At 41.4% G+C, this 22,918-nt stretch overlaps 1 protein-coding gene across 1 annotated transcript in view; it reads left to right on the top strand.

Moving 5' to 3' along the window:
* The first annotated feature begins 5,756 nt into the window (after window positions 1-5,756).
* The window catches only part of FREM3 (FRAS1 related extracellular matrix 3), a 135,300-nt gene continuing 118,138 nt past the window's right edge, over window positions 5,757-22,918 (top strand). The window contains exons 1-2 of the mRNA XM_003820703.5: window positions 5,757-11,077; window positions 13,369-13,458. Coding sequence (XP_003820751.4) covers window positions 5,893-11,077; window positions 13,369-13,458 — 5,275 coding nt within the window. The 5' untranslated portion in view covers window positions 5,757-5,892. The remainder of the gene's footprint in view (window positions 11,078-13,368; window positions 13,459-22,918) is intronic.

Genomic DNA, 22,918 nt, shown 5'->3' with positions numbered 1-22,918 from the left:
TATACAAAGTCATTGTGAAATAATTGCCACAATTAAACTAATTAACTTATTTATCACCTCACATAGTTTGTGTGTGTGTGTGTGGTGAGAATATTTAAGATCTTAGCAAATTTCAACTGTACAGTACAGTATTGTTAACTATAGGCACTATGTTATACATTAGATCTCTAGAACTTATTAAACCTGCATAACTGAAACTTTGTACCCTTTGACTAACATCTTCCAAAAACATATTAATGTTTAAATGATAACATTTATATGATATTTGAACATCTATTCAATAGCTACTGGTCATATTTTGTAGGTATGATAATAACATACTGTATGATGTAAAATCATATAGTAAAATATTGCTGAAGACATTAATGATCTCTTAGAAAACATATTTAATGAAGGTAGAATCATATTTCAATAGTCATGTATTTCCTACCCATATTCTGCACTTTTACTATTGATCAAAGGGGGAAACATCACAATGGAATGCTCTGAGAGGACATGCAAAATAAAAAAATAACTGAGAAGTAATTGTAATTTTATCTAACTGACAAATATACTAACAAGTCATTTTCAGAATTTATCTGAGCTTTCGACTTCAGTGCTAAAGTCATGATTATAATGTGGAATGGATCATATTTTAAGAAAGACAAAAGCTGATCTAGTAAAATTACATAATTCTTCATCAGACAAAACCTGTAGACTAATAAATAGGACTATGCCTAAAAGCCAGACTTTTATTAACTCATTCAAATTGAATTAATGGAGACCCCAAATAATGTGCAAAGTAATGTTATCTTTAAGTCATTTTGAGATTAGATTCAACTAAAAGTTCTCAAAAAAACCAGTGCCAATTAAGTACTATCACTCTTCTTCATCATCATTTTTCTTCTAAAATTTGAAACTATTTAAAAGGAAATCTCTATTTAAATAGGCATTGTATTTGTATATACTATAAATAGAACAAAGAATATATTGTACATTAGAAAAATACCCAATCTTTTAGCTTTGATTCTTGTTTTACATCTGTTTCTAGTGCTTTTCTTTGAAATAAAAGTTACTTCTTTTATATGTTGTATGATTTAAAGGAAGATGATCAATTATCATGTTTTAATTTAGTGGTGAATAACCCCTTTTCTTCTTCCAAGGTCTTATTTTCCGCCAATATTGAGAGTTTGAATCAGCTCTTTGTGATGGTCCAGAGCAAGATAGAGCCTTCTTCACCTACCTCGCACATGCTGCCCTCTTCTGAATGCCTTGCTGTCCATCGTTTTCTCTGAGTAGTGACAGCCTGAACAGGACTTTGAGAATCAGGGATCATGTAGCCAACAGCCTAAAGGATGGCTCTTTCTAGCACGAGAGAGCTCCGGACACCTGCTCTATTCTAGATGCTAGTTGATATCTCAGAAGAACAAGCAAAACATTCATTTCCCTCTTCCCTCTTTTTTCACACCACTCAGTTCTCAAATGGCTCTGACGTTACCAATGGACTTTTCTTTTTTATTTATTTATTTATTCATTTATTTATTTATATATTTTTTGAGATGGAGTCTCACTCTGTCGCCCAGGCTGGAGTGCAGTGGCACAATCTCGGCTCACTGCAAGCTCCGCCTCCGGGGTTCACGCCATTCTCCTGCCTCAGCCTCCCAAGTAGCTGGGACTACAGGCGCCCGCCACCACGCCCGGCTAATTTTTGTATATTTAGTAGAGACGGGGTTTCACCATTTTAGCCAGGATGGTCTCGATCTCCTGACCTCGTGATCCACCTGCCTCAGCCTCTCAAAGTGCTGGGATTACAGGCATGAGCCACCGCGCCCAGCCTGTACCTTGACTTTCAACCACCTTTCTGAAGGCAAGCGAAATAGGATGACTAGTAGTTTGTTGGGAATGTTTTAAAAGTTAATGAATGCAGCATCACTTGTTGATATATGCTAAGTGGTTATTCCCATTGGGTATGATGATCTTCTCCTTGCTCCACTGTATGGAGCCTGCCTTTACCAAGATCCTATCATGTGTAGAGGCACAGAGAATAATGGTGCCCATCCCGGAGGGCATGGAGAACCTAGCCCAGATTTATGCAAAGAAAGACATGGCCCTGAGATGTAGTTATTGAGGTGGAGCTGCAGCTACTGCATTCTTCAGGTTGGGAGAGACTCACAGAAAATGCAGGCGCCCCACGGAGTCCATATGTAATGGAAGCAAAGGTGGCTTGGCCACTGACAGGCTGTGTGACTTAGTTTAGTTAACTTCTCTTGAAGCTGCAGTCCCCACAGGTTACAAATGGTTTGGATGCCATTTTAATGTTTTGTTTTCCATGTTTTGTTTTGTTTTGTTTTACTTGTAGCCTCCCTGGAGTATGTTCTTCTAAGAGCCCACTGGTGACCCAATTAGAGCAAAGCCTCTAGGCTTTACTGAAGTACATCAATGCTAAACATTTGCAGGCAACCTGATTCAAGGCATTCATGGTGTGACATGTGGGGTTTAAGATCTTTTGTTTCTCCAGCTGGTAGAGAAAAAATAACTTCCACAAAGATCAGGTTAGATAGCTGGTCTTGGCTCCATTAGTTTGGGGGAATGCGGACTGCTGTTCTAGCGCTTCCTGGTTCATGAGGTGAGAACTTTTCCTGCCTGTTCCCAGTAACTTCTGAAAGCTGGATGTGACTTTTCTAAAAATGGACTCTCTCTGCCAAAGCACACTCAGGATATTTGGACACATAGTCTCCCTTCTATGACCTATTTAATGCCATTTATTCTATGTACCTCAGGGTAGAGCCAGTTATTTATGAAGTGTAGCATGACGGAAAGTTGCCCTGAAGTGATGGGGGTATTAAGAAGTCCTTCCCTACAGGACATACTTTTAGTTATAGTGGAATTAACTCACAAGGTAAAATTTTTCTACTTAACTCCTGTAAGTCTCAGTTTCTTATCTATAATTATAATAATTACTTACATTTATTGAGTGCTTACTGTGTGCCAGACACTATTCAAAGCCTTTTATGTGTAGTAATCTGTTTAATTCTTATGATAGCTGTATGAAGTGGGATCTGTTACTATATATAAATTAGAAATATGACACATAACCAGCTTTCAGGGGTTTTTCACAATGATCACATAATGTAGGGCTTATGAAAACCTTGGGCATCCTTCCCACTTAATGACAAACTTGATGCAGCTCAGGTTTAAAGAATAAATTTGGATTAATGAGAGAATGAAGTACAATATGGATAGTGAAATTACCCTGTGAAAAGAAAATTTTGGTAATATAAATATTTGGCTAGAAATCAAATTTGAATTTTCTAAACAGAGCTTCCACTGACCTCTAATGAACTGGCATATTCTGAGGAAAGACGAAAGAAGTCATCTTATGCTTGCACTGGTTTCTCCTGCCTGACACCTAAACTGCAAAGTATGTCGATCACTACTTCTGATTCCCTTTCATTTTTCTATTTATTCATTCATTCAATCAATCAATCAATCAACAAATACTTATTACATACCTGCTATGTGCCAGTCCTTGGCATAAGCACTAAGTATCAATGGTGAACATTACATACTCCCTGCTCTCCTGTAGCTTAAAGCCAAACAGGGAAGACAGACACTAATCGACCTGTACATGAATAGATAACTACAGAGATTTTGCAACATAGTTTGAAGAGCATTTGAAAAATGCTTCCTGAAGAAATGAGACTTAGACTGGGAGGTAGAAAAGAATCCAGAAAGGTGTGGCAACATTAACAATATGAGAGATAGTTATAGGAGTTTGCCAGATGGAAGCTACTAATGACCTTAGTGAAAGTTTTTTTGGTGTGTCTAAGGTGGAAACCAGACTGGGAGTGCCCTAAAGAGACAATGAGTGAGAGGTGAAGAAATGGAGACAGTAATGAAATAAAAAACCTTTTAAGACATTTAATGGTGAAAAAGAGGTGAAGGGAATATATGCTGAAGAGGGAGGGTCAGAGGACAAAAATATAAACATAGTAGTTCAGCTTTCTGTCATCTCAGCTGCCCACATCCATCTCTACTTCCAGTGAAAATAGCATAGAAAAAAAAGGTACTTGTCCCAAAGTGAGTGAGTGTGCTTGAAAAAGAACCAAAACTGCACTCCTTTAGGAATATTCATTTGGTAACTTTAATATATGCAAACTAATAAAAGTTCTACCATTAAAAACCCATCCTTTGGACAAGGCAGCAGCTTTATAAAATATAATATAATGACTCATTTACAATGAAACTTTACCTGTGTTTCAATTAAAAATATATTTTTAAATAATATTTTTCCAGATACACTGAACTAATACTGTATCATTAGGCTAAACGCATATTGATTCAAACTTATTATCTCAAAATTCTGTTATATGAACAAATCTGTGTGCTAATGGGGCACACTAACATTCAACTAAAGTGAATTGTATAGACCCATAGCATTTCACTGGATGATTAAATTAAATGTTTAGAGAGAAAATTAAATCTTTCAAGTCACTAGCAGATTATTCTTGCCCTGGAAATCAGCTGATGCCGTTGCTGCTGTGAAAAAAACAGGCATTTGTAACACTGTAAAAAACTAAAAGAATAACATGGGGATAACATTTAAAGATTTCTATTCCCCCTTGAAGCCATTTCTATCAATATAGTTTGTAGACATCTATTTTTACTGTCATCAAAAGTCTCTCACATTCACATTAATTTTATAAGGAAGCACGTTACTATTACTACTACTTTATTTATAGAAAAAGATTACTCTGCACTGTAACTAAATTGGCTATTTTAAAACTTAAAAAATTAATAGGATTCTGTTAAGTACCTAACACTACATCCATAGTCACCTTCATCTGAAAGCCATGAAGAGACTGATTCCAGGTGTTAAATGATTGAGACACAGAAATTGATCCAAGTATTCTGCTACTGTTTCCTTTGACATCCTCCCCTCTGGCTACTGTCTACGAAGAAAGTAATTAGAAAACAGCATGTCTAATAAACTAACAGGCAAGTCATTGTTGATCAGATATGGAAACCACATTCTAAGAAAACGAAAGGAAGCCGAGCCGCACACCTGATTGTGTTATGTGAGACCCAATGACAAAAAAAAAAAAAAAAAAAAAAAAAAACAGATTACAAGCTATTCAAGTTTGCGTGCTCATTTTCTTTTTCAAAACCTGAGCAGAAGAAAAATGTCAGGGTTGTTTGGAAGCACCGAATTACAAGATCCTGAATAAGCTGCTTCATCAGACAGACAGCTAGAAAATCCTATTTGCAAAATAGCTCCCACCAGCTTCTTTTATGTCCGAAGTGAGACTCAGTTTTTGGCTAGAAAATACACTCCTGTCAGCGGTAAGGAAGAGGAATGGTGTCTCTCCCCCTTTTCAGAAACACCATTCCCTGGATGAATGGACAACAGGAGCTCAATCTCACAGGCGCAGGACTGACCCGAGTACAGTCACCGTCTCTCTCCCAACCCTGAGGGACAATCTCTTTGTGGCACCTGGGGAAGAGAGTATCCAGACAGCTGGTCGGAGTCTGGCAGCGCGGGCAGCAGTGCGGCGGCCACGGCTCCCGGCGCGAAGGTGTGTAAGGTAGGCTGGGTGAAGCGCCCAGGAGCGGAGGGGAGAGCGCTGCACCCTCGCTAAGTCTCGCCGCGCTGGGCGCGTATCTGGGGTCCCCAGAAGCCAGCAGAGAGAGACTTGCGACCGGGGCTGAGCAGGAAGTGGGCAGAGCCCCTTCCCCCGCTGCCGTTACCTGCAGCAGCCGAAGCGCAGCCGCTGGTTCTTGCTGGATCCGCAAGTCGGCTACCGACTGGACAGCAGCTACTGCCTCCACTGCCTGCACCTGCCGCTCAGCGGATCCCTCTTTGCAGAGGGCACCCCACCCCGGGAATCCCAACGCGAGGAGCCATCCGTGGCCATGGCGGGGGCTTCTCGGCACCCGACTGGGACGCCTCGGCAGCTCCTTGTGGCGCTCGCCTGCCTGCTCTTGAGTCGCCCCGCGCTGCAGGGACGGGCATCCTCGCTTGGGACCGAGCCCGACCCGGCGCTTTACCTGCCCGCCCGGGGTGCACTTGACGGCACTCGCCCCGACGGCCCCAGCGTGCTGATTGCCAACCCTGGACTCCGGGTGCCCCTGGGTCGTTCCCTTTGGCTCGACCCGCTCCGGGATCTGGTGATTGGAGTGCAGCCGGGGAACCGGTGCGAAGTCACGGTACTGGACGCCCTGCCGCGGCTCAAGGGCGCGCTCTCCCCGCGCCGCTTCCCCTGCACCTTCGGGCCCCGCCAAGTCCAGTACACTCACTTCGGCTCCCACAGCCCCGGACGCGCCCGGGTGCTGCTGCAGCTGCGCTACGACGCCCCGACTCACACGCTGGTGCTGCCCTTCACGCTGGCGGTGGACTTGGTCTTCTCCCAGCTGGAGCTGGTGACGCGCAACAGGCCTTTGGTAGTGGAGAAGCTGCGGAGCTGGAGCCGCGCCTTAGACAGGAGAGTGCTGGACTTCGCCTCCCTAAAGTCTGGAGCCACGGCCGCCCGCAGGTGCCGGCTCACCCCACTTCCTCACGAGGACGGCCCCCTGCCCAAGTACGGGCGCTTGGTGGACGCGGTGGGGGCCCCTCTCCCCAGGGGCAAGGGCGTAGACTGTGAGGCTTTCCTCCGTGCTGGGGTGCGCTATCAGCACACCGCCACCTCCTCGCCCAACCGTGACTACGTGCCCATGATGGTGGAGCTGCTGGGGCCTGAGGGCCAAGACGCTGGGTCCGCGGGTGTGCTGGTCCGCGAGCACTTCCAGCTGCTCGTGAGGATCCGCGGCGGAGCCGAGAACACACCGCCCAGGCCCAGCTTCATGGCCACGATGATGATGGAGGTGGATCCATTGGTGCTGACAGCCCTGACGCCTGACGCACTGGCCGCGGAGGACGTCGAGTCAGACCCTGGTGACCTGGTGTTCAACATTCTGAACGCCCCCACTCACCCACCAGGGCACCCGGGGCAACAGGGCTACGTGGTCAGCACCGACGACCCTCTAGGGCTTCCAGTCTCCTTCTTCACCCAGCAGGAGCTGAGGGAGCTGAAGATTGCCTATCAGCCCCCTGCAGAGAACTCCCATGGGGAGCGCCTCTTTCAGCTGGAGCTGGAGGTGGTGGACGGAGACGGCGCCGCCTCAGACCCCTTTGCCTTCATGGTGACAGTGAAATCCATGAATACTCTGGTCCCAGTGGCTAGCCATAACAGGGGACTTGTGCTTTTTGAAGGTCAGTCAAGGCCCTTGTCCAGCACCCACAGCGTTCCTATCAGTGATAAAGATAACCTGGAAGAGGTGAAAATGGCTGCAGTCAGGGGCTTGAGACATGGGCAGCTGGTGGTGTTTGGGGCACCTGCTGGGTGCAAGTATTTCACACCAGCGGACCTGGCAGCAGGGCGAGTGGTGTATCAGCATGATGGCAGCAACACCTACAGTGACAACATCATCTTCCGGATGGAGGACGGGCACCACCAAGTGGAATTCCTCTTTCCCCTCACCATCCTACCTGTGGATGATGAACCACCAATGGTCAATACTAACACAGGACTCTCACTCACTGAAGGGCAGGTGGTCCAGATCTCTCCCTTTGTACTGAGTGCTACTGATATTGACTCTGAGGACTCAACCATCCACTTTGTGCTGGAGAACCAGCCCCCAAAAGGAAACGAGGAAGAGCCTCAGTGGGAGTTGGCCCCTGGTTCCTCCCACTCAGGCCACTACCTGGGGGACCTGTTGCTGCAGCAGGCTGAACTACCTCTCTCCACTGAAGATGAAGACTGGCACTACATGGAAAAGGAAGGGCTTTATGAGAAAGTGGTGACTGAGTGGCTACAGAGAGACATAATGGAAGGGAGACTCTTCTACCGCCATCTTGGACCACACAGCCCTCAATCTGTAATGGTCCAGCTGGCTTTCCATGTGCAGGATGACCATGACCCACCCAATCTCTCCAAACAGCACATTTTCACCATCAAGGTCCAACCAGTGGATATACTGAGTCCACAGCTGTATCCAGGAACTACACTAGAAATGACTGTACAAGAATACCAACTCACTCACTTCCAGAAGAATTTCCTCCGATACATTGACCAGGACTCTGATGACCAGAACCTATGGTACACCCTACTGACACTCCCGACTGACACAGATGGCAACCACCAAGTCCGGGCTGGAGAAATTGTGCTCACTGATTCACCAGACACACTCATCATGCACTTCACCCAAGCCCAGGTAAATCAGCATAAAGTTGCCTACCAGCCTCCACAGAAATTGGGTATTGCACCACGGGTTGTGCAGTTTACTTACCAGGTGGAAGATGCTGCAGGCAATAGTGTGCCAGGCACATTCACATTATTCCTGCAACCTGTGGACAACCAGCCCCCAGAAGTCACCAACAGAGGCTTTACTATCTTAGAGGGAGGCAGCTTTAACCTCAGCAGTAATGAGCTGCATGTTACAGACCCAGACACAGACATTGACCAAATTGTCTTCATATTAGTCCGGGGTCCCCAACATGGACACTTGCAGTACTTTAAAAAATGTATGGTCCCAGGGGAATCTTTCATGCAAGCTGATGTTATTAACGGGAGTGTCTCTTACCAGCATGGCAGAGACCAGATGACTACCAGTGACACTTTCCATCTGGAAGTAAGTGATGGGGTGCACCATATACCCATCACCATCCCAATTTCTGTGCATCCCAATGTGGCTAACAGAAGTCCTAGGATCTCTCTCAGAAGTAGTTCATTATTGGATGTTTCTATAGACGTACTAGAGAATAAAGCCACTGAAATTACCATGGGTGTCATCCATGGCAAAAGGAAGGATGTAGGTGACTTGATGCTGTCTTTCATTGTAAAGGACAGCCCCAAACTGGGCACTATTCTGGTAAATGGTTTGCCCACAGAACGATTCACCCAAGAGGATCTCATCAATGGGAGAGTAGCCTATGTCCACACTGGAGGTGAAGTTGGTTTTCAAAAGCAGCATGATGCCTTCAGCCTCATCCTCTCCAAAGATTCTTACCAATGGGTAGTGGGGAATAGCATAATAGAGAGAGTACAGGTACAAGTAACTGTGCTGCCTGTGGACAATGTGGGACCCAAGGTCTTGGTCGGGGAGTCCTTCATTGTCTATGAAGGTGAGAAGAACTCCTTGACCTTACAACATCTCCATGTTGAAGATGTGGACACTCCTCAAGATGAACTCCTCTGCACAGTGACTAGTCAGCCAGCCTCTGGCTACCTGGAAAAGATTGCACCAGCTCCTGGTTCAAAAATGTCCCAGTCTGGTAGCCCTATCAGTGCTTTCTCCCTCAGAGATATCCAAGTGAGGCATATCAATTATGTACAGAGTATTCACAAGGGAGTAGAGCCACAAGAGGACCAATTCACCTTTTATTGCTCTGATGGCATCAACTTCTCCCCAAATGTCTTCTTCCCTATAATCATCCTACCCACCAATGATGAGCAGCCTAAACTTTTTGCCCATGAGTTTAAGGTACTAGAGGGGATGAGCCTGGTCATAGACACCCAGCTGCTTAACGGAGCAGATGCTGACCTGCCACCAAATGAGCTCCACTTTCAACTCACAGCCCTCCCTCGGCATGGACGAATCATACAGCAGCTGGCTACAGGCAGCCAGCCCATCCACAGCTTCACCCTCAAGGAGATCCGGGAGGCCTCCGCCATTGTGTATGAGCATGATGACTCAGAGACAAAAGAGGACAGTTTTGAGGTCTGGCTGAGTGACGGCAAGCACACAACCCACAGGAAGGTACCCATTGTAGTGACCCTAGTGGATGATGAAACTCCTCACCTGACTGTCAACAATGGGCTGAAGGTAGAGAAAGGACACTCTGAGATCATCACAAATCGGATCCTCAAGGCCACAGATCTTGACTCAGATGATAAAAGCCTCAGTTTTGTCCTCCATTCTGGGCCTCAACAAGGGCTTCTACAGAGGCTGAGAAAACCCAGAGGAGAAGTGAGGAACAATCTTACTCTGGGAATGAACTTTACCCAGGATGAGATTAACAGAGGCCTCATCTGCTATATCCACACAGGCCAAGAAGGGATTGTTGACATTATCAAGTTTGATGTTACTGATGGGGTTAACACTTTGACAGACCACTACTTCTACGTCACCATTGGCAACTTAGACAGCGTCTTCCCTGAGGTAATCAGCAAAAGGATCACCTTGATAGAAGGTGCCAGAGTGACCCTTACCAACAATCTGCTTACCAACAGTGACATCAACAGCTCTGATGAACATCACTTTAGCATTACACGGGCTCCAAGCCTGGGTCACTTAGAAAGTTCTGACTATGCTGGGGAACCCATTGCCTCTTTCACTCAACTTCAATTGGCTAGCAACAAAATATCCTATGTCCATACTTCAAATGATGAGAAAAAGATGGACAGCTTCGAATTTCAAGTGATCGGCGAACTCTACCCTGTGTTCAGAACCTTCAGGATCTTCATCACTGATGTGGATAATAAGAAACCTATCTTGACCATCCATAGACTAACACTACAGAAAGAGGATAGCCAACTGATCACTCTCCTTGAGTTGACAGTGGAAGACAGTGATACCCCAGATGACCTTATTCTCTTTACCATCACCCAGGTCCCCATGCATGGCAAGATTTTGTACAATGGTAGCCGTCCCGTGACCACTTTCACCAAGCAAGACCTGAACAAGAACCTGATTAGCTACAAGCATGACGGCAGTGAGACCACTGAAGATAGTTTCTCCTTGACTGTGACAGACGGCACTCACACTGATTTCTATGTCCTACCAGACACTGCCCTGGCGACACACAAACCTCAAGTAATGAGGGTCCAGATAAGATCATTAGACAATAGGCTTCCCCAGATTACTACCAACAGGGGTGCCCCAGCCTTGAAGCGCCTTCACACTGGACACATGGGCTTCCTGATTACCAGCAAGTCTCTGAAGGCAGAAGATCAGGACAGTCCCCACAGGCTTCTGAAGTATAAAGTGACCAGAGGACCAGAGCATGGCTTCATTATCAAAACTGGCCTTGGAAACCAGAGCACTCGAGTGTTTACACAAGGTTAGTATGTATTCTTCCCTGACTATTCTGTCCCTCTCCTTCATTGGATCAGATCTCTCAGCTTTGTGTAAAATTGTCCTGATCTCAGCCATTTGCAGTAAGATTCTTGTTCTAATAAAATACAGTGAAGCGTGAAACTATTCCAAAAACAAAAAAGGCAACAAGTCCTTTTTCATCAATTTCATCAGAATGCCCATTTAACAGAAACTCACAGATATTTCATAAAGTTGTAGTTATACCTTAAAACTGCTAAATACAGGAGGACAGCTTCTGCTTCTGAAATATTATAAGATAACATTATATTAATTCTGATAATATCAGATTGATTTTGAATTTTAAGAATGACATATAGAAATCATTTGCATAGTTATTAGTAAGTCCAGGTTTTTGAAGATGTTTGGTATCTAGATTTTGGATATAAATTCCTACATTGTTCATTTTTATTATACTATTCAAACATAATTTCTACGTCTAATAAAAGCACAGAACTATGTTTGCCTGAGATTATTTTTTCTTTTATATTTGGTGTCACTACTAATCATGAGCTAGAGGCAGGTCCCTCTACTTTCCCAGGTGATGTGATACCCGCCGGCTTTTAAATGCTCTTTATGTTGTCATAACTTTTTTAGATAGCTCTGTGCATGAAATTTCCCACACATGATACATGTAAACCTAGATGCAAACTCAGAGGAAAACTTACACATGTTTAAAAAATAGTTTGGTTATATTTTCAGAATTGCTTCTAAAGCAAATGAAATCATATGTGGTTCTCCATGGCACGTGTATACCTATGTAACAAACCTGCACGTTATGCACATGTATCCCAGAACTTAAAGTATAACAACAACAAAAAAAGAAAGAATGCAATCACAACAGTGATAACATTTTCAAATATTAAACTTATATAAACTTTAAACAATAAAATCATATGTGGTTCTATAAGAATTATTCTATAAACAAACACCCCTGAAAGCAAATTGTTTTTAAAATACTAATAATTACCAATATAAAAACATAATTATTGACCTTCATAACAAATTATTACCCAAGAGAATAGCCAATAGGAAAAAAAATCATGATTTTATTCTCATTTTCTTTTTTCTTAGGATGCAGTAATTATTATTGTTTAAATTCATTTTGACAAGTAGTTCATGAGTATCCACAGTTATGTCAAGCTCTATACTTGTGCAGAAGATTCAAAACCAGATAGACCTGGCTCTCCATAGAGGGCCAGGATGTTGTAAAGCAGACGTAACTAGAATGCCCTCCTTGCTGGGCTTCAGCACCCAGAGAATATGCACATAGTAGCACTGTGACAAAGTCAGGGTTTCTTAACTTTTATTTTAGGTTTGGAGGTACATGTGAAGGTTTGTTACATACTTAAACTCATGTCATGCTGGTCTGTTGTACAGATTATTTCATCACCCCGGTATTTAAGCCCAGTACCCAGTCGTTATCTTTTCTGCTCTGCTCCTTCCTCCTACCCTCCACCCTCAAGAAAACACCACTGTCGATTGTTCCTTTCATTGTATTCATGAGTTCTTATCATTTAAGAACTCCCCTTAGAATTATTATAAATTCCCATTTATAAGTGAGAATATGCAGTATTTGGTTTCCTGTTCGTGAATTAGTTTGTGAAGGATAATAGCCTCCAGCTCTATCCATGTCCCTGAAAAAACAACAACGAGAAGAAGAACAACAAAAGACATGATCTAGTTTTTAATGGCTGCATAGGATTCCATGGTGTATATGTAATATATTTTCTTTATCCAAGATGTCATTGATGGACATTTAGGTTGATTCAATGTCTTTGCTATCGTGAGTAGTGCTGCAATGAACATTTGCATGCATGTGTCTTTATGACAGAATGATTTATATTTTGGGGGTGTATACCCAGTAATGGGACTGCTGGGTTGAATGATAGTTCTGTTTTTAGCTCTCTGAGGAATCTCCACATTGCTTTCCACAATGGCGGAACTAATTTACACTCCTACCAACAATGTATAGTGTTCCTTTTTCTCTACAATCTCACCCAGCATCTGTTATTTTTTGGCTTTTTAATAATCACCAGTCTGACTGGGGTGAGATGGTACCTCATTGAGACAAAATTTCAAACTAAAGTTTTGTTTTTGACATTGTAGCTTTAAGAAGAAGATTCATGTTCACTCAATCACTATTTTAAAATTTATTAATTGGAGTATTTCTATGCCTAATTAAAACTTTGAAGTTGTTAACATACTCATTTTCATTTGTGCCAATATGACTTTGTGTGATGGTTGCTTTTTTTTTAGCTGACATTGATGAGATGAAGATATCCTATGTCTTGAATGAGGGCAGCAACGCATCAAAGGACATCTTCTATTTCTCTGTTGAAGACAATGGTAAGTCATAATAAACCCTTCAAAAGGATTCATGGTTAACTAAAATCAACATAAAATTGGAAAAAAAATTAAATCATTTCTGGGCAAGTATAGGCATCATGTAAGCAAGTAATCACAATAAATAATGTCATAATACAAACAAATTAATTCTTTTTGTTTCACTTATGGTCCTGTGCCAAACGATTCTTGATAAATAACTTTTTAGGAAGAAAAAGCAATGAGGAATTTGATGAGTGAAATGTGAAGTATTTTATCTGATCTGGATCATGTGTGACATCATATAGGCAAGTGAATCTTACCTTCAAGAGATTCTGTGAATCTAGCTAGTGGTTTCTATCATTCTGAAACAAATTAGAAAATACATCTTCAGATTTTGTTGGGATTTTTATCTGCAGAACTGAATCTTATGGCTCCCTGATCTTAGACTTGAAATCTTTCTGGATGGGGTAAATATATATATATTTCTCCCGGCATAGAGGAAAGCTTACTTAAAAACTGCCTGTTTATGCTGCAGCTTGGTCTGTCTACTATTAACTTCAAAGTAGAATAATGGGCAGCATCTAGTTAACAGAAGCCACTTTCTTTACACACCTAGGGATTCAATGATTATGTGGTCAGAAGAAAAATCATTTTGCAGTATGACAGGATAATAGCAGAAATTATCTCTGTGTGCTGCTTGCCACTCAGTAACCTCTTTCAATACAAATCATTACTCATTCCCAGTAAGTAACCTGCATTTTCTGCCTAAATCATGTGTAATCAGTCAGGAACTGAATTTATTGTAAAGTAGTCCTATATGAGAGGCCATATGGTATACTGACTGGGTTTGAATCCCAACTTGTCCCGTGTGACCTTGAGTTAGTGACCTTGTCCTCTTCATTCATTCCCCCATGTATAAAGTGGTGGTCTTCATACCTATGTCAAAGAGTTGCTAAGAGGATTGACTAAGATCATAAATGTAAAGCACTTCATAAAAAGTAGGTACTTTCACCTGATTCTTGTTCTTTTTAAAAAAAATTAATTTAAAGATAGGTGCCCATTAACTAGGTACTTTCTCCCCTTCTGATGAGACTAACTACAGTTGAAACTACTGATCCCTCCTATCCATTTTCTCCCTTAAAGTTTAAAATCAAATCTTCCTTCCCTTTCCCAAGTTCTCAAGAACCATAAGTTACTAAAAAGATGAATTTACACCTTTAAACAGGTTCATAAGTAAATGTAAGACAAATATTTTATATTGAATATTTTCCTTTCTGTTTTTGGAAAGAATGTCACTCTAAAAAGATGCACCTCTGACTCTGACACTATGCTTTGTGGACAACGTTACAAACAAAAATCAGTCTGTGATGACACTGTAAGGTGAATTTTATGTAGCTACCATGTTTTAACTTTTTTCTGTGAGCTAGCCAGTCCCTAAAGACATTATGACTTTTGATCCTCACTACAAAATAAAAAGTAAATGTTATGATGCCCATTTTAAAATGAAGACACCATGGTTGAATAACTTGCCTGAAGTCATACAAGTAATAGGCAAGTAAACTGGAATCAAATCCAGGTCTTGCCAATTCCAAAGCTAGGGCTCTTAACTGCCAATGCAAATCTGTCATCTTACAGTTCTGGAGTTCAGAAATCCAAAATGGTCCTTACTGGAATAGAATCAAGGTTTTGACAAGGCTGCATTTTCTTTTTTTTTTTTTAATTTTTCCATAAGTTTTTGGTGGTACAGGTGGTATTTGGTTACATGAGTAAGTTCTTTGGTGGTGATTTGTGAGATTTTCATGTACCCATCACCCGAGCAGTAGACACTCACTCTGCTTTGGGAAGCTGAAGCCGTGGACAAAAGTTAGAGAACAGGGCCAAGACTGCACTTCTTAACCTGACAAAGAAGCACCTTGAGAATTAAAGTGATAAGAATGATCAAACACAGAGTCCAAAATATTTGAGGATACATTCATTCATAGCTGTATGTTAAAGTACATATACATAAACTAATTAAACATTTGCACATTCATTTATCCAGTGGATTTTTTTCCCTTAGATCCAGGGACAAACTGGAATTTAAAAAAATCATTTCTTTAAAGATTTTTTCTAGAAACAGGGTCTCTCTGTGTTGCCCAGGCTGGAATGCAGTGGCTATTCACAGGTGCAATCATAGTGCACTGCAGCCTCGAACTCTAGGCCTCAAGTTGGTCCTCCCACATCCACCTCTCAAGTAGCTGGTACTACAAGGCATGTGCTGCCATGCCCAACGAGTGAATTTTTCAGTTGCCTTCCATGTACCATGCATGGAGCTAAGATCCATGTCTGCTGTTGATGGGCATTCCTGGAACAGCTGATAAAGGACTCACTTTAAACATTTTTTATCTGTTATTTTGAAATATTATGAATCCATTGCTTTACAGTGGCTGACTTAATCTTTTTTCTTTCAAAATGCCCTCACTTTAAAAAGATTTCCCAAATGGAATGTTGAAAATTTCCATTTGATCTATTAATAATTTTTTTTTCCTAATAGCACATAGCACTAACAGAAGGTATTATACCCTTCTAGAAATAGATCTTTCACCATCGGGCTGAAGTAGATGTTGTTGTTGTTGATGTTGTTGTTTCCCATACCAGTATTCAAACTGTTAAAAGAAGACCCTGCCCTGCCTCCAGAACTGGACATTAAGTGTATGCTGCAGCTTACCTCATGGGCCTTAAGAATGGAAATACTGGCAAAAATGACCCTAGCACTCCAACTTTACTAAAATCTCAAGAGTGATACCATGAAGGCTTCTAATTAATAGGCTCTGGACCCAGGCTGTCTGTGTCCAAATCCCAGCTCAACTCTTGTAGTCTTGCATCTTTGAGAAACTGCCTGTGCTTTAGTTTGCTCATTTATGAGCTGAAGATAATGATGGCATGTGTTCCTTAGAATTATTATGAGGATTTTATTAGTTTCCTACTGCTGCTATAACAAATTACCACAAACTTAGTGGCTTGAACCAACACAAATCTGTCATCTTACAGTTCTGGAGTTCAGAAATCCAAAATGGTCTTTACTGGAATAGAATCAAGGTTTTGACGAGGCTGCATTTTCTTTTTTTTTTTTTAATTTTTCCATAAGTTTTTGGTGGTACAGGTGGTATTTGGTTACATGAGTAAGTTCTTTGGTGGTGATTTGTGAGATGTTCATGTACCCACCACCCGAGCAGTATATACTATTTTTTGCCCCCCTCCCACTCTTCCCCCCAAGTCCCCAAAGTCCATTGTGTCATTCTTATGCCTTTGCATCATCATATCTCAGCTCTCACATATCAGTGAGAATATATGATGTTTGGTTTTCCATTCCTGAGTTAATTCATTTAGAATAATAGTCTCCAATCTCATCCAGGTCACTGCAAATGCTGTTAATTCATTTCTTTTATGGCTGCATAGTATACCATCATATATATATATCACAGTTTCTTTATCCACTCGTTTATTGATGGTCATTTGGGTTGGTTCCACGATTTTGCAATTGTGAATTGTGCTGCTGTAAACACGCGTGTGCAAGTATCTTTTTCAAATAATGACTTCTTTTCCTCTGGGTAAATACCTAGTAGTGGGATTGCTGGATCAAATTGTAGTTCTACTTCTAGCTCTTTAAGGAATCTCCACACTATTTTCTGTAGTGGCTGTACTAGTTTACATTCCCACCGGCAGTGTAGAAGTGATCCCTGATTAACAAACACATCCACGCCAAAATCTACTGCTTTTTTTAAATTATTTTTTTGATTATTGCCATTCTTGCAGGAGTGAGGTGGTATCTCACTGCGGTCTTGATTTACATTTCCCTGATTATTAGTGATGTTGGGCATTTTTTCATGTTTGTTGGTCATTTGTATATCTTCTTTTGAGAATTGTCTATTCATGCCCTTAGCCCACTTTTTGATGGGATTGTTTGTTTTTTTCTTACTGATTTGTTTGAGTTCGTTGTAAATTCTGGATATTAGTCCTTTGTCAGATACATACATCGTGAAGATTTTCTCCCACTCTGTGGGTTGTCTGTTTTCTCTGCTGACCGTTCCTTTTGCCATGCAAAAGCTCTTTCGTTTAATTAGGTCCCGGCTATTTATCTTTGCTTTTATTGCATTTCCTTTTGGGATCTTGATCATGAAATCCTTGGCTAAGCCAATGTCTAGAAGGGTTTTTCCAATATTATCTTCTAGAATTTTTAAAGTTTCAGGTCTTAGGATTAAGTCCTTAATCCATCTTGAGTTGGTTTTTGTATAAGGTGAGAGATGAGGATCCAGTTTCATTTGCCTACATGTGGCTAGCAAATTACCCCAGCACCATTTGTTGAAAAGGGTGTCCTTTCCCCACTGTATGTTTTTTGTTTGCCTTGTCGAAGATCAGTTGACTGGAAGTAGTTGGCTTTATTTATGGGTTCTCTGTTCTGTTCCATTGGTCTATGTGCCTATTTTTGTACCAGTACCACGCTGTATTAGTGACTATAGCCTTATAGTACAGTTTGAAATCAGGTAATGTGATGCCTCCAGGTTTGTTCTTTTTGCTTAGTCTTGCTTTGGCTATACAGGCTCTTTTTGTGTTCTATATGAGTTTTAGAATTGTTTTTCCTAATTCTGTGAATAATTATTGTGGTATTTTGATGGGAATTGCATTGAATTTGTAGATTGCTTTTGGCAGTATGGTCATTTTCACAATATTGATTCTACCCATCCATGAGCATGGGATGTGTTTCCATTTGTTTGTGTTGTCTATGATTTCTTTCAGTAGTGTTTTGTGCTTTTCCTTGTAGAGGTCTTTTGACCCCTTGGTTAGGTATATTCCTAAGTATTTTATTTTATTTATTTATTTTTTGCAGCTAATTTAAAAGGGGTTGAGTTCTTGATTTGATTCTCCACTTGGTAGCTTTTGGTGTATAGAAGAGCTACTGATTTGTGTACTTTACTCTTGTATCCGTAAACTCTATTGAATTCTTTTATCAGTTCTAGGCACTTTCTGGAGGAGTCCTTAGGGTTTTCAAGGTAAATGATCATAGCGTCAGCAAACAGTGACAGTTTGACTTCATCTTTACAAATTTGGATGCCCTTTATTTCTTTCTCTTTTCTGATTGCTCTGGCTAGGACTTCCAGTGCTATGTTGAAAGGAGTGGTGAGAGTGGGCATCCTTGTCTTGTTCCCGTTCTCGAAGGGAATGATTTAAACTTTTGCCCATTCAGTATTATATTGGCTGTGTGTTTGTCATAGATGGCTTTTATTACATTAAGGTATGTCCCCTGCGTGCCAATTTTCCTGAGAGTTTTAATAATAAAGGGATGCTGGATTTTGTCAAATGCTCTTTCTGCATCTATGGAAATGATCATGTGATTTTTTGTTTTAATTCTGTTTATGTGGTGTATCACATGTATTGACTTGTGGATGTTCAACCATCCCTGCATCCCTGATATGAAACCCACTTGATCATGGTAGATTATCTTTTTGATATATTGTTGGATTTGGTTAGCTAGTATTTGATTAATGATTTTAGCATCTATGTCCATCAAGGATATTGGTCTGTAATTTTCATTTTTGGTTATATCCTTTCCTCGTTTTGGTATTAGGGTGATGCTGGCTTCATAGAATGAATTAGGGAGAGTTCCATTTTTCTCTATCTTGTGGAATAGTGTCAAAATAATTGGTACAAATTCTTCTTTGAATGTCTGGTAGAATTCTGTTGTGAATCCATCTGGTCCTGGAATTTTTGTTATTGTCGTCGGTGGTGATGGTGGTAATTTTTTAATTACCATTTCAATCTCACTGCTTGTTATTGGTCTGTTCAGGGCATCTAATTCTTCCTGATTTAAGCTAGGAGGTTTGTATTTTTCCAGAAATTTATCCATCTCTTCTAGGTTTTCTAGTTATGTGAATAAAGGTATTCGTAGCAGCCTTGAATGCTCTTTTGTATTTCAGTGTTGTCAGTTGTAATATCTCCTGTTTTGTTTCTTAGTGAGGTTATTTGGATTTTCTCTCTACTTTTCTTGGTTAGTCTTGCCAATGGTCTATCAATTTTATTTATCTTTTCAAAGAACCAGCTTTTTTGTTTTATTTAACTTTTGTATTTTTTGTTTGTTTGTTTCAATTTCACTTAGTTCTGCTCTGATCTTGGTTATTGCCTTTCTTTTGCTGGGTTTGGGTTTGGGTTTTGTTTGTTCTTGTTTCTCCAGTTCCATAAGATGTGATCTTAGATTGTCTGTGCTTTCAGTCTTTTTGATGTAGGTGTTTAGGGCTATGAACTTTTCTCTTAGCACCACCTTTGCTGTATCCCAGAGGTTTTGATAGGTTGTGTCATTATTGTCGTTCGGTTCGAAGAATTTTTGAATTTCCATCTTGATTTTGTTTTTGACCCAGTGCTCATTCAGGAGCAGGTTATTTAATTTCCATGTATTTGCATGGTTTTGAAGGTTCCTTTGGGAATTGATTTCCAGTTTTATTCTACTATGGTCTGAAAGAGTGCTTGATATAATTTCAATTTCCTTAAATTTATTCAGGCTCATTTTATGGCCTATCATATGATCTATCTTGGAGAAAGTTTCATGTGCTGTTGAATAGAATGTGTATTCTGCTATTGCTGTATACAGTGTTCTGTATATATCTGTTAAGTCCATTTGTTCCAAGGTATAGTTTAAATCCATTGTTTCTTTGTTGACTTTCTGTCTTCATGACCTGTCTATTGCCATCAGTGGAGTATTGAAGTCCTTCACTATTATTGTGTTTCTGTCTACCTCATTCCTTAGGTCTATTAGTAATTGCTTTATAAATTTGGGAGCTCCAGTGTTAGGTGCATATATGTTAAAGATTGTGATATTTTCCTGTTGGACAAGGCCTTTTACCATTATATAATGTCTCTCTTTGTCTCTTCTAACGGCTGTTGCTTTAAAATTTGTTTTGTCTGATATAAGAATTAGCTACCCCTGCTCGCTTTTGGTGTCCGTTTGCATGAAATGTCTTTTTCCACCCCTTTACTCTAAGTTATGTGAGTCTTTATGTGCTAGCTGAGTCTCCTGAATGCAGCAGATAGTTGGTTGGTAAGTTCTTATCCATTCTGCGGTTCTGTATCATATATATATATGTATATATATAAAATTTAAGTTCTGGGGTACATGTGCAGAACATGCAGATTTGTTACATGGGTATACACATGCCATGGTTTGGTGCACCCATCAACCCATCATCTACATTAGGTATTTCTCCTAATGCCATCCCTCCTCCAGGCCCCCACCCCCCAACAGGCCATGTTGTGTGATGTGCCCCCCACAGCTGTGTCCATGTGTTCTCATTGTTCGACTCCCACTTATGAGTGAGAACATGCTGTGTTTGGTTTTCTGTTCTTGTGTTAGTTTGGACATGGATGAAGCTGGTTCTGTATCTTTTAAGTGGAGCATTTAGATCATTGACATTCAATGTAAGTATTGAAATGTGAGGTACTATTGCAGTCATCGTGCACTTTGTTGCCTATGTACTTTGATTTTTTTGGTTATTTGTTTTTTGCTTTTTTACTTGTATTTTTGTTTTATGGGTCCTGTCTGATTTATGCTTTAAAGAGGTTCTGTTTTGATGTGTTTCCAGGATTTGTTTCAAGATTTAGAGGTACTTTCAGCAGTTCCTGCAGTGGTGGCTTGGTAATGATAAATTCCCTCAGCCCTTGTTGATCTGAAAAAGACTGTATCTTTCCTTCATATATGATGCTTACTTTTGCTGGATACAAAATTCTTGGCTGATAATTACTTTGTTTGAGGAGGCTGAAGATAGGCCCCCAATCCCTTCTAGCTTGTAGGATTTCTGCTGAGAAATCTGCTGTTAATCTGATAGGTTTTTCTTTATAGGTTACCTGGTGCTTCTGTCTCACAGCTCTTAAGATTATTTCCTTCATCTTTGGATAACCTGATGACAATGTGCCTAGGTGAAGATCTTTTTGCAATGATTTTCTCAGGTGTTCTTTGTGCTTCTGGTATTTGGATGTCTATGTCTCTAGTGAGGCTGGGGAAGTTTTCCTTGATTATTCCCCCAAAAATGTTTTTTAAATTTTTGGATTTCTCTTCTTCCTAAGAAACACCGATTATTCTTAGGTTTGTTCATTTAACATAATCCCAGACTTCTTGGAGGCTTTGTTCATATTTTCTTATTCTTTTTTCTTTGTCTTTCTTGGATTGGGTTAATTTGAAGACGTTGTCTTTGAGCTCGAAATTTCTTTCTTCTACTTGTTCAATTCTGTTGCTGAGACCTTCCAGAGCATTTCACATTTCTAAAAGTGTATACAAAGTTTCATGAATTTTTGATAGTCTTTTCTCTAAGCTATCTATTTCCCTGAATATTTCTCCCTTTACTTCTTGTATCATTTTTTGGATTTCCTTGCATTGGGCTTCGCCTTCCTCTGGTCCCTCCCTGATTAGCTTAATAACTAACCTCCTGAATTCGTTTTCAGGTAAATCAGGGATTTCTTCTTGGTTTGGACCCATTGCTGATGAACTAGTGTGATTTTGGGGGGGTGTTGAAGAGCTTTGTTTTGTCATATTACCAGGGTTGGTTTTCTGGTTCCTTCTCATTTGGGTAGCCTCTGTTAGAGGGAAGGTCTAGGGCTGAAGGCTGCTGTTCAGATTCTTTTGTCCCACAGGGTGTTCCCTTGATGTAGTACTGCCCCTTTTACTATGGATGTGGCTTCTGTGAGCCGAACTACAGTGATTGGGTTCTCCCTTCTGGGTCTAGCCACCCAGCAAGTCTACCAGGCTCTGGGCTGGTACTGGGGGTTTTCTGCACAGAGTCCTGTCATGTCAACCATCTATGGGTCTCTCAGCCATGGATAGCAGTTCCTGTTCCGATGGAAGTGGTGGGGGGTGCGATGGACTCCATGAGGGTCCTTAGCTTTGGTGGTTTAATGCTCTGTTTTTGTGCTGGTTGACCTCCTGCTAGGAGGTCACACTTTCCAGAGAGCATCAGCTGTGGTAGTATGGGGAGGAATCAGCAGTGGGCAGGGTCCTAGAACCCCCAAGATTATATGCCCTTTGTCTTCCACTACCAGGGTAGGTAGGGAAGGCCCATCATGTGAGGGAGGGGCTAGGTGTGTCAAAGCTCAGACTTTCCTTGGGTGGGTCTTGCAGCAGCTGCTGTGGGGAATGGGAGTGAGGTTCCCAGGTCACTGGAGTTGTGCACCTAGGAAGATTATGGCTGCCTCTAGTCATACAGGTTGTCAGGGAAGTGGGGGAAAGCCGGCAGTCACAGGCCTCAGCCAGCTCCCACGCAAACTAAAGGGCAGTTCTCACTTTCACCATGCCCCCCACAACAGCCCCAGACCATTTCCAGGCGGAGAACCACACAGGATTGAAAACCTGCCCCAGGCTATCTGCCTCCCAGCTGTGAAAGAAAGGGGCTTGGTTCTTTCCCTGCCTGTGGAGTTCTGCTCACTGGATTTGCTCCCTCCCCGGGTTCTGGCCAGGAGGCTT

Source organism: Pan paniscus, chromosome 3 (genome assembly GCF_029289425.2).
Source record: "Pan paniscus chromosome 3, NHGRI_mPanPan1-v2.0_pri, whole genome shotgun sequence".
NCBI classification, from domain to species: domain Eukaryota; kingdom Metazoa; phylum Chordata; class Mammalia; order Primates; family Hominidae; genus Pan; species Pan paniscus.
Note: the sequence above shows the minus strand (reverse complement) of the source record. Positions and strands in the feature narration are given on the sequence as shown.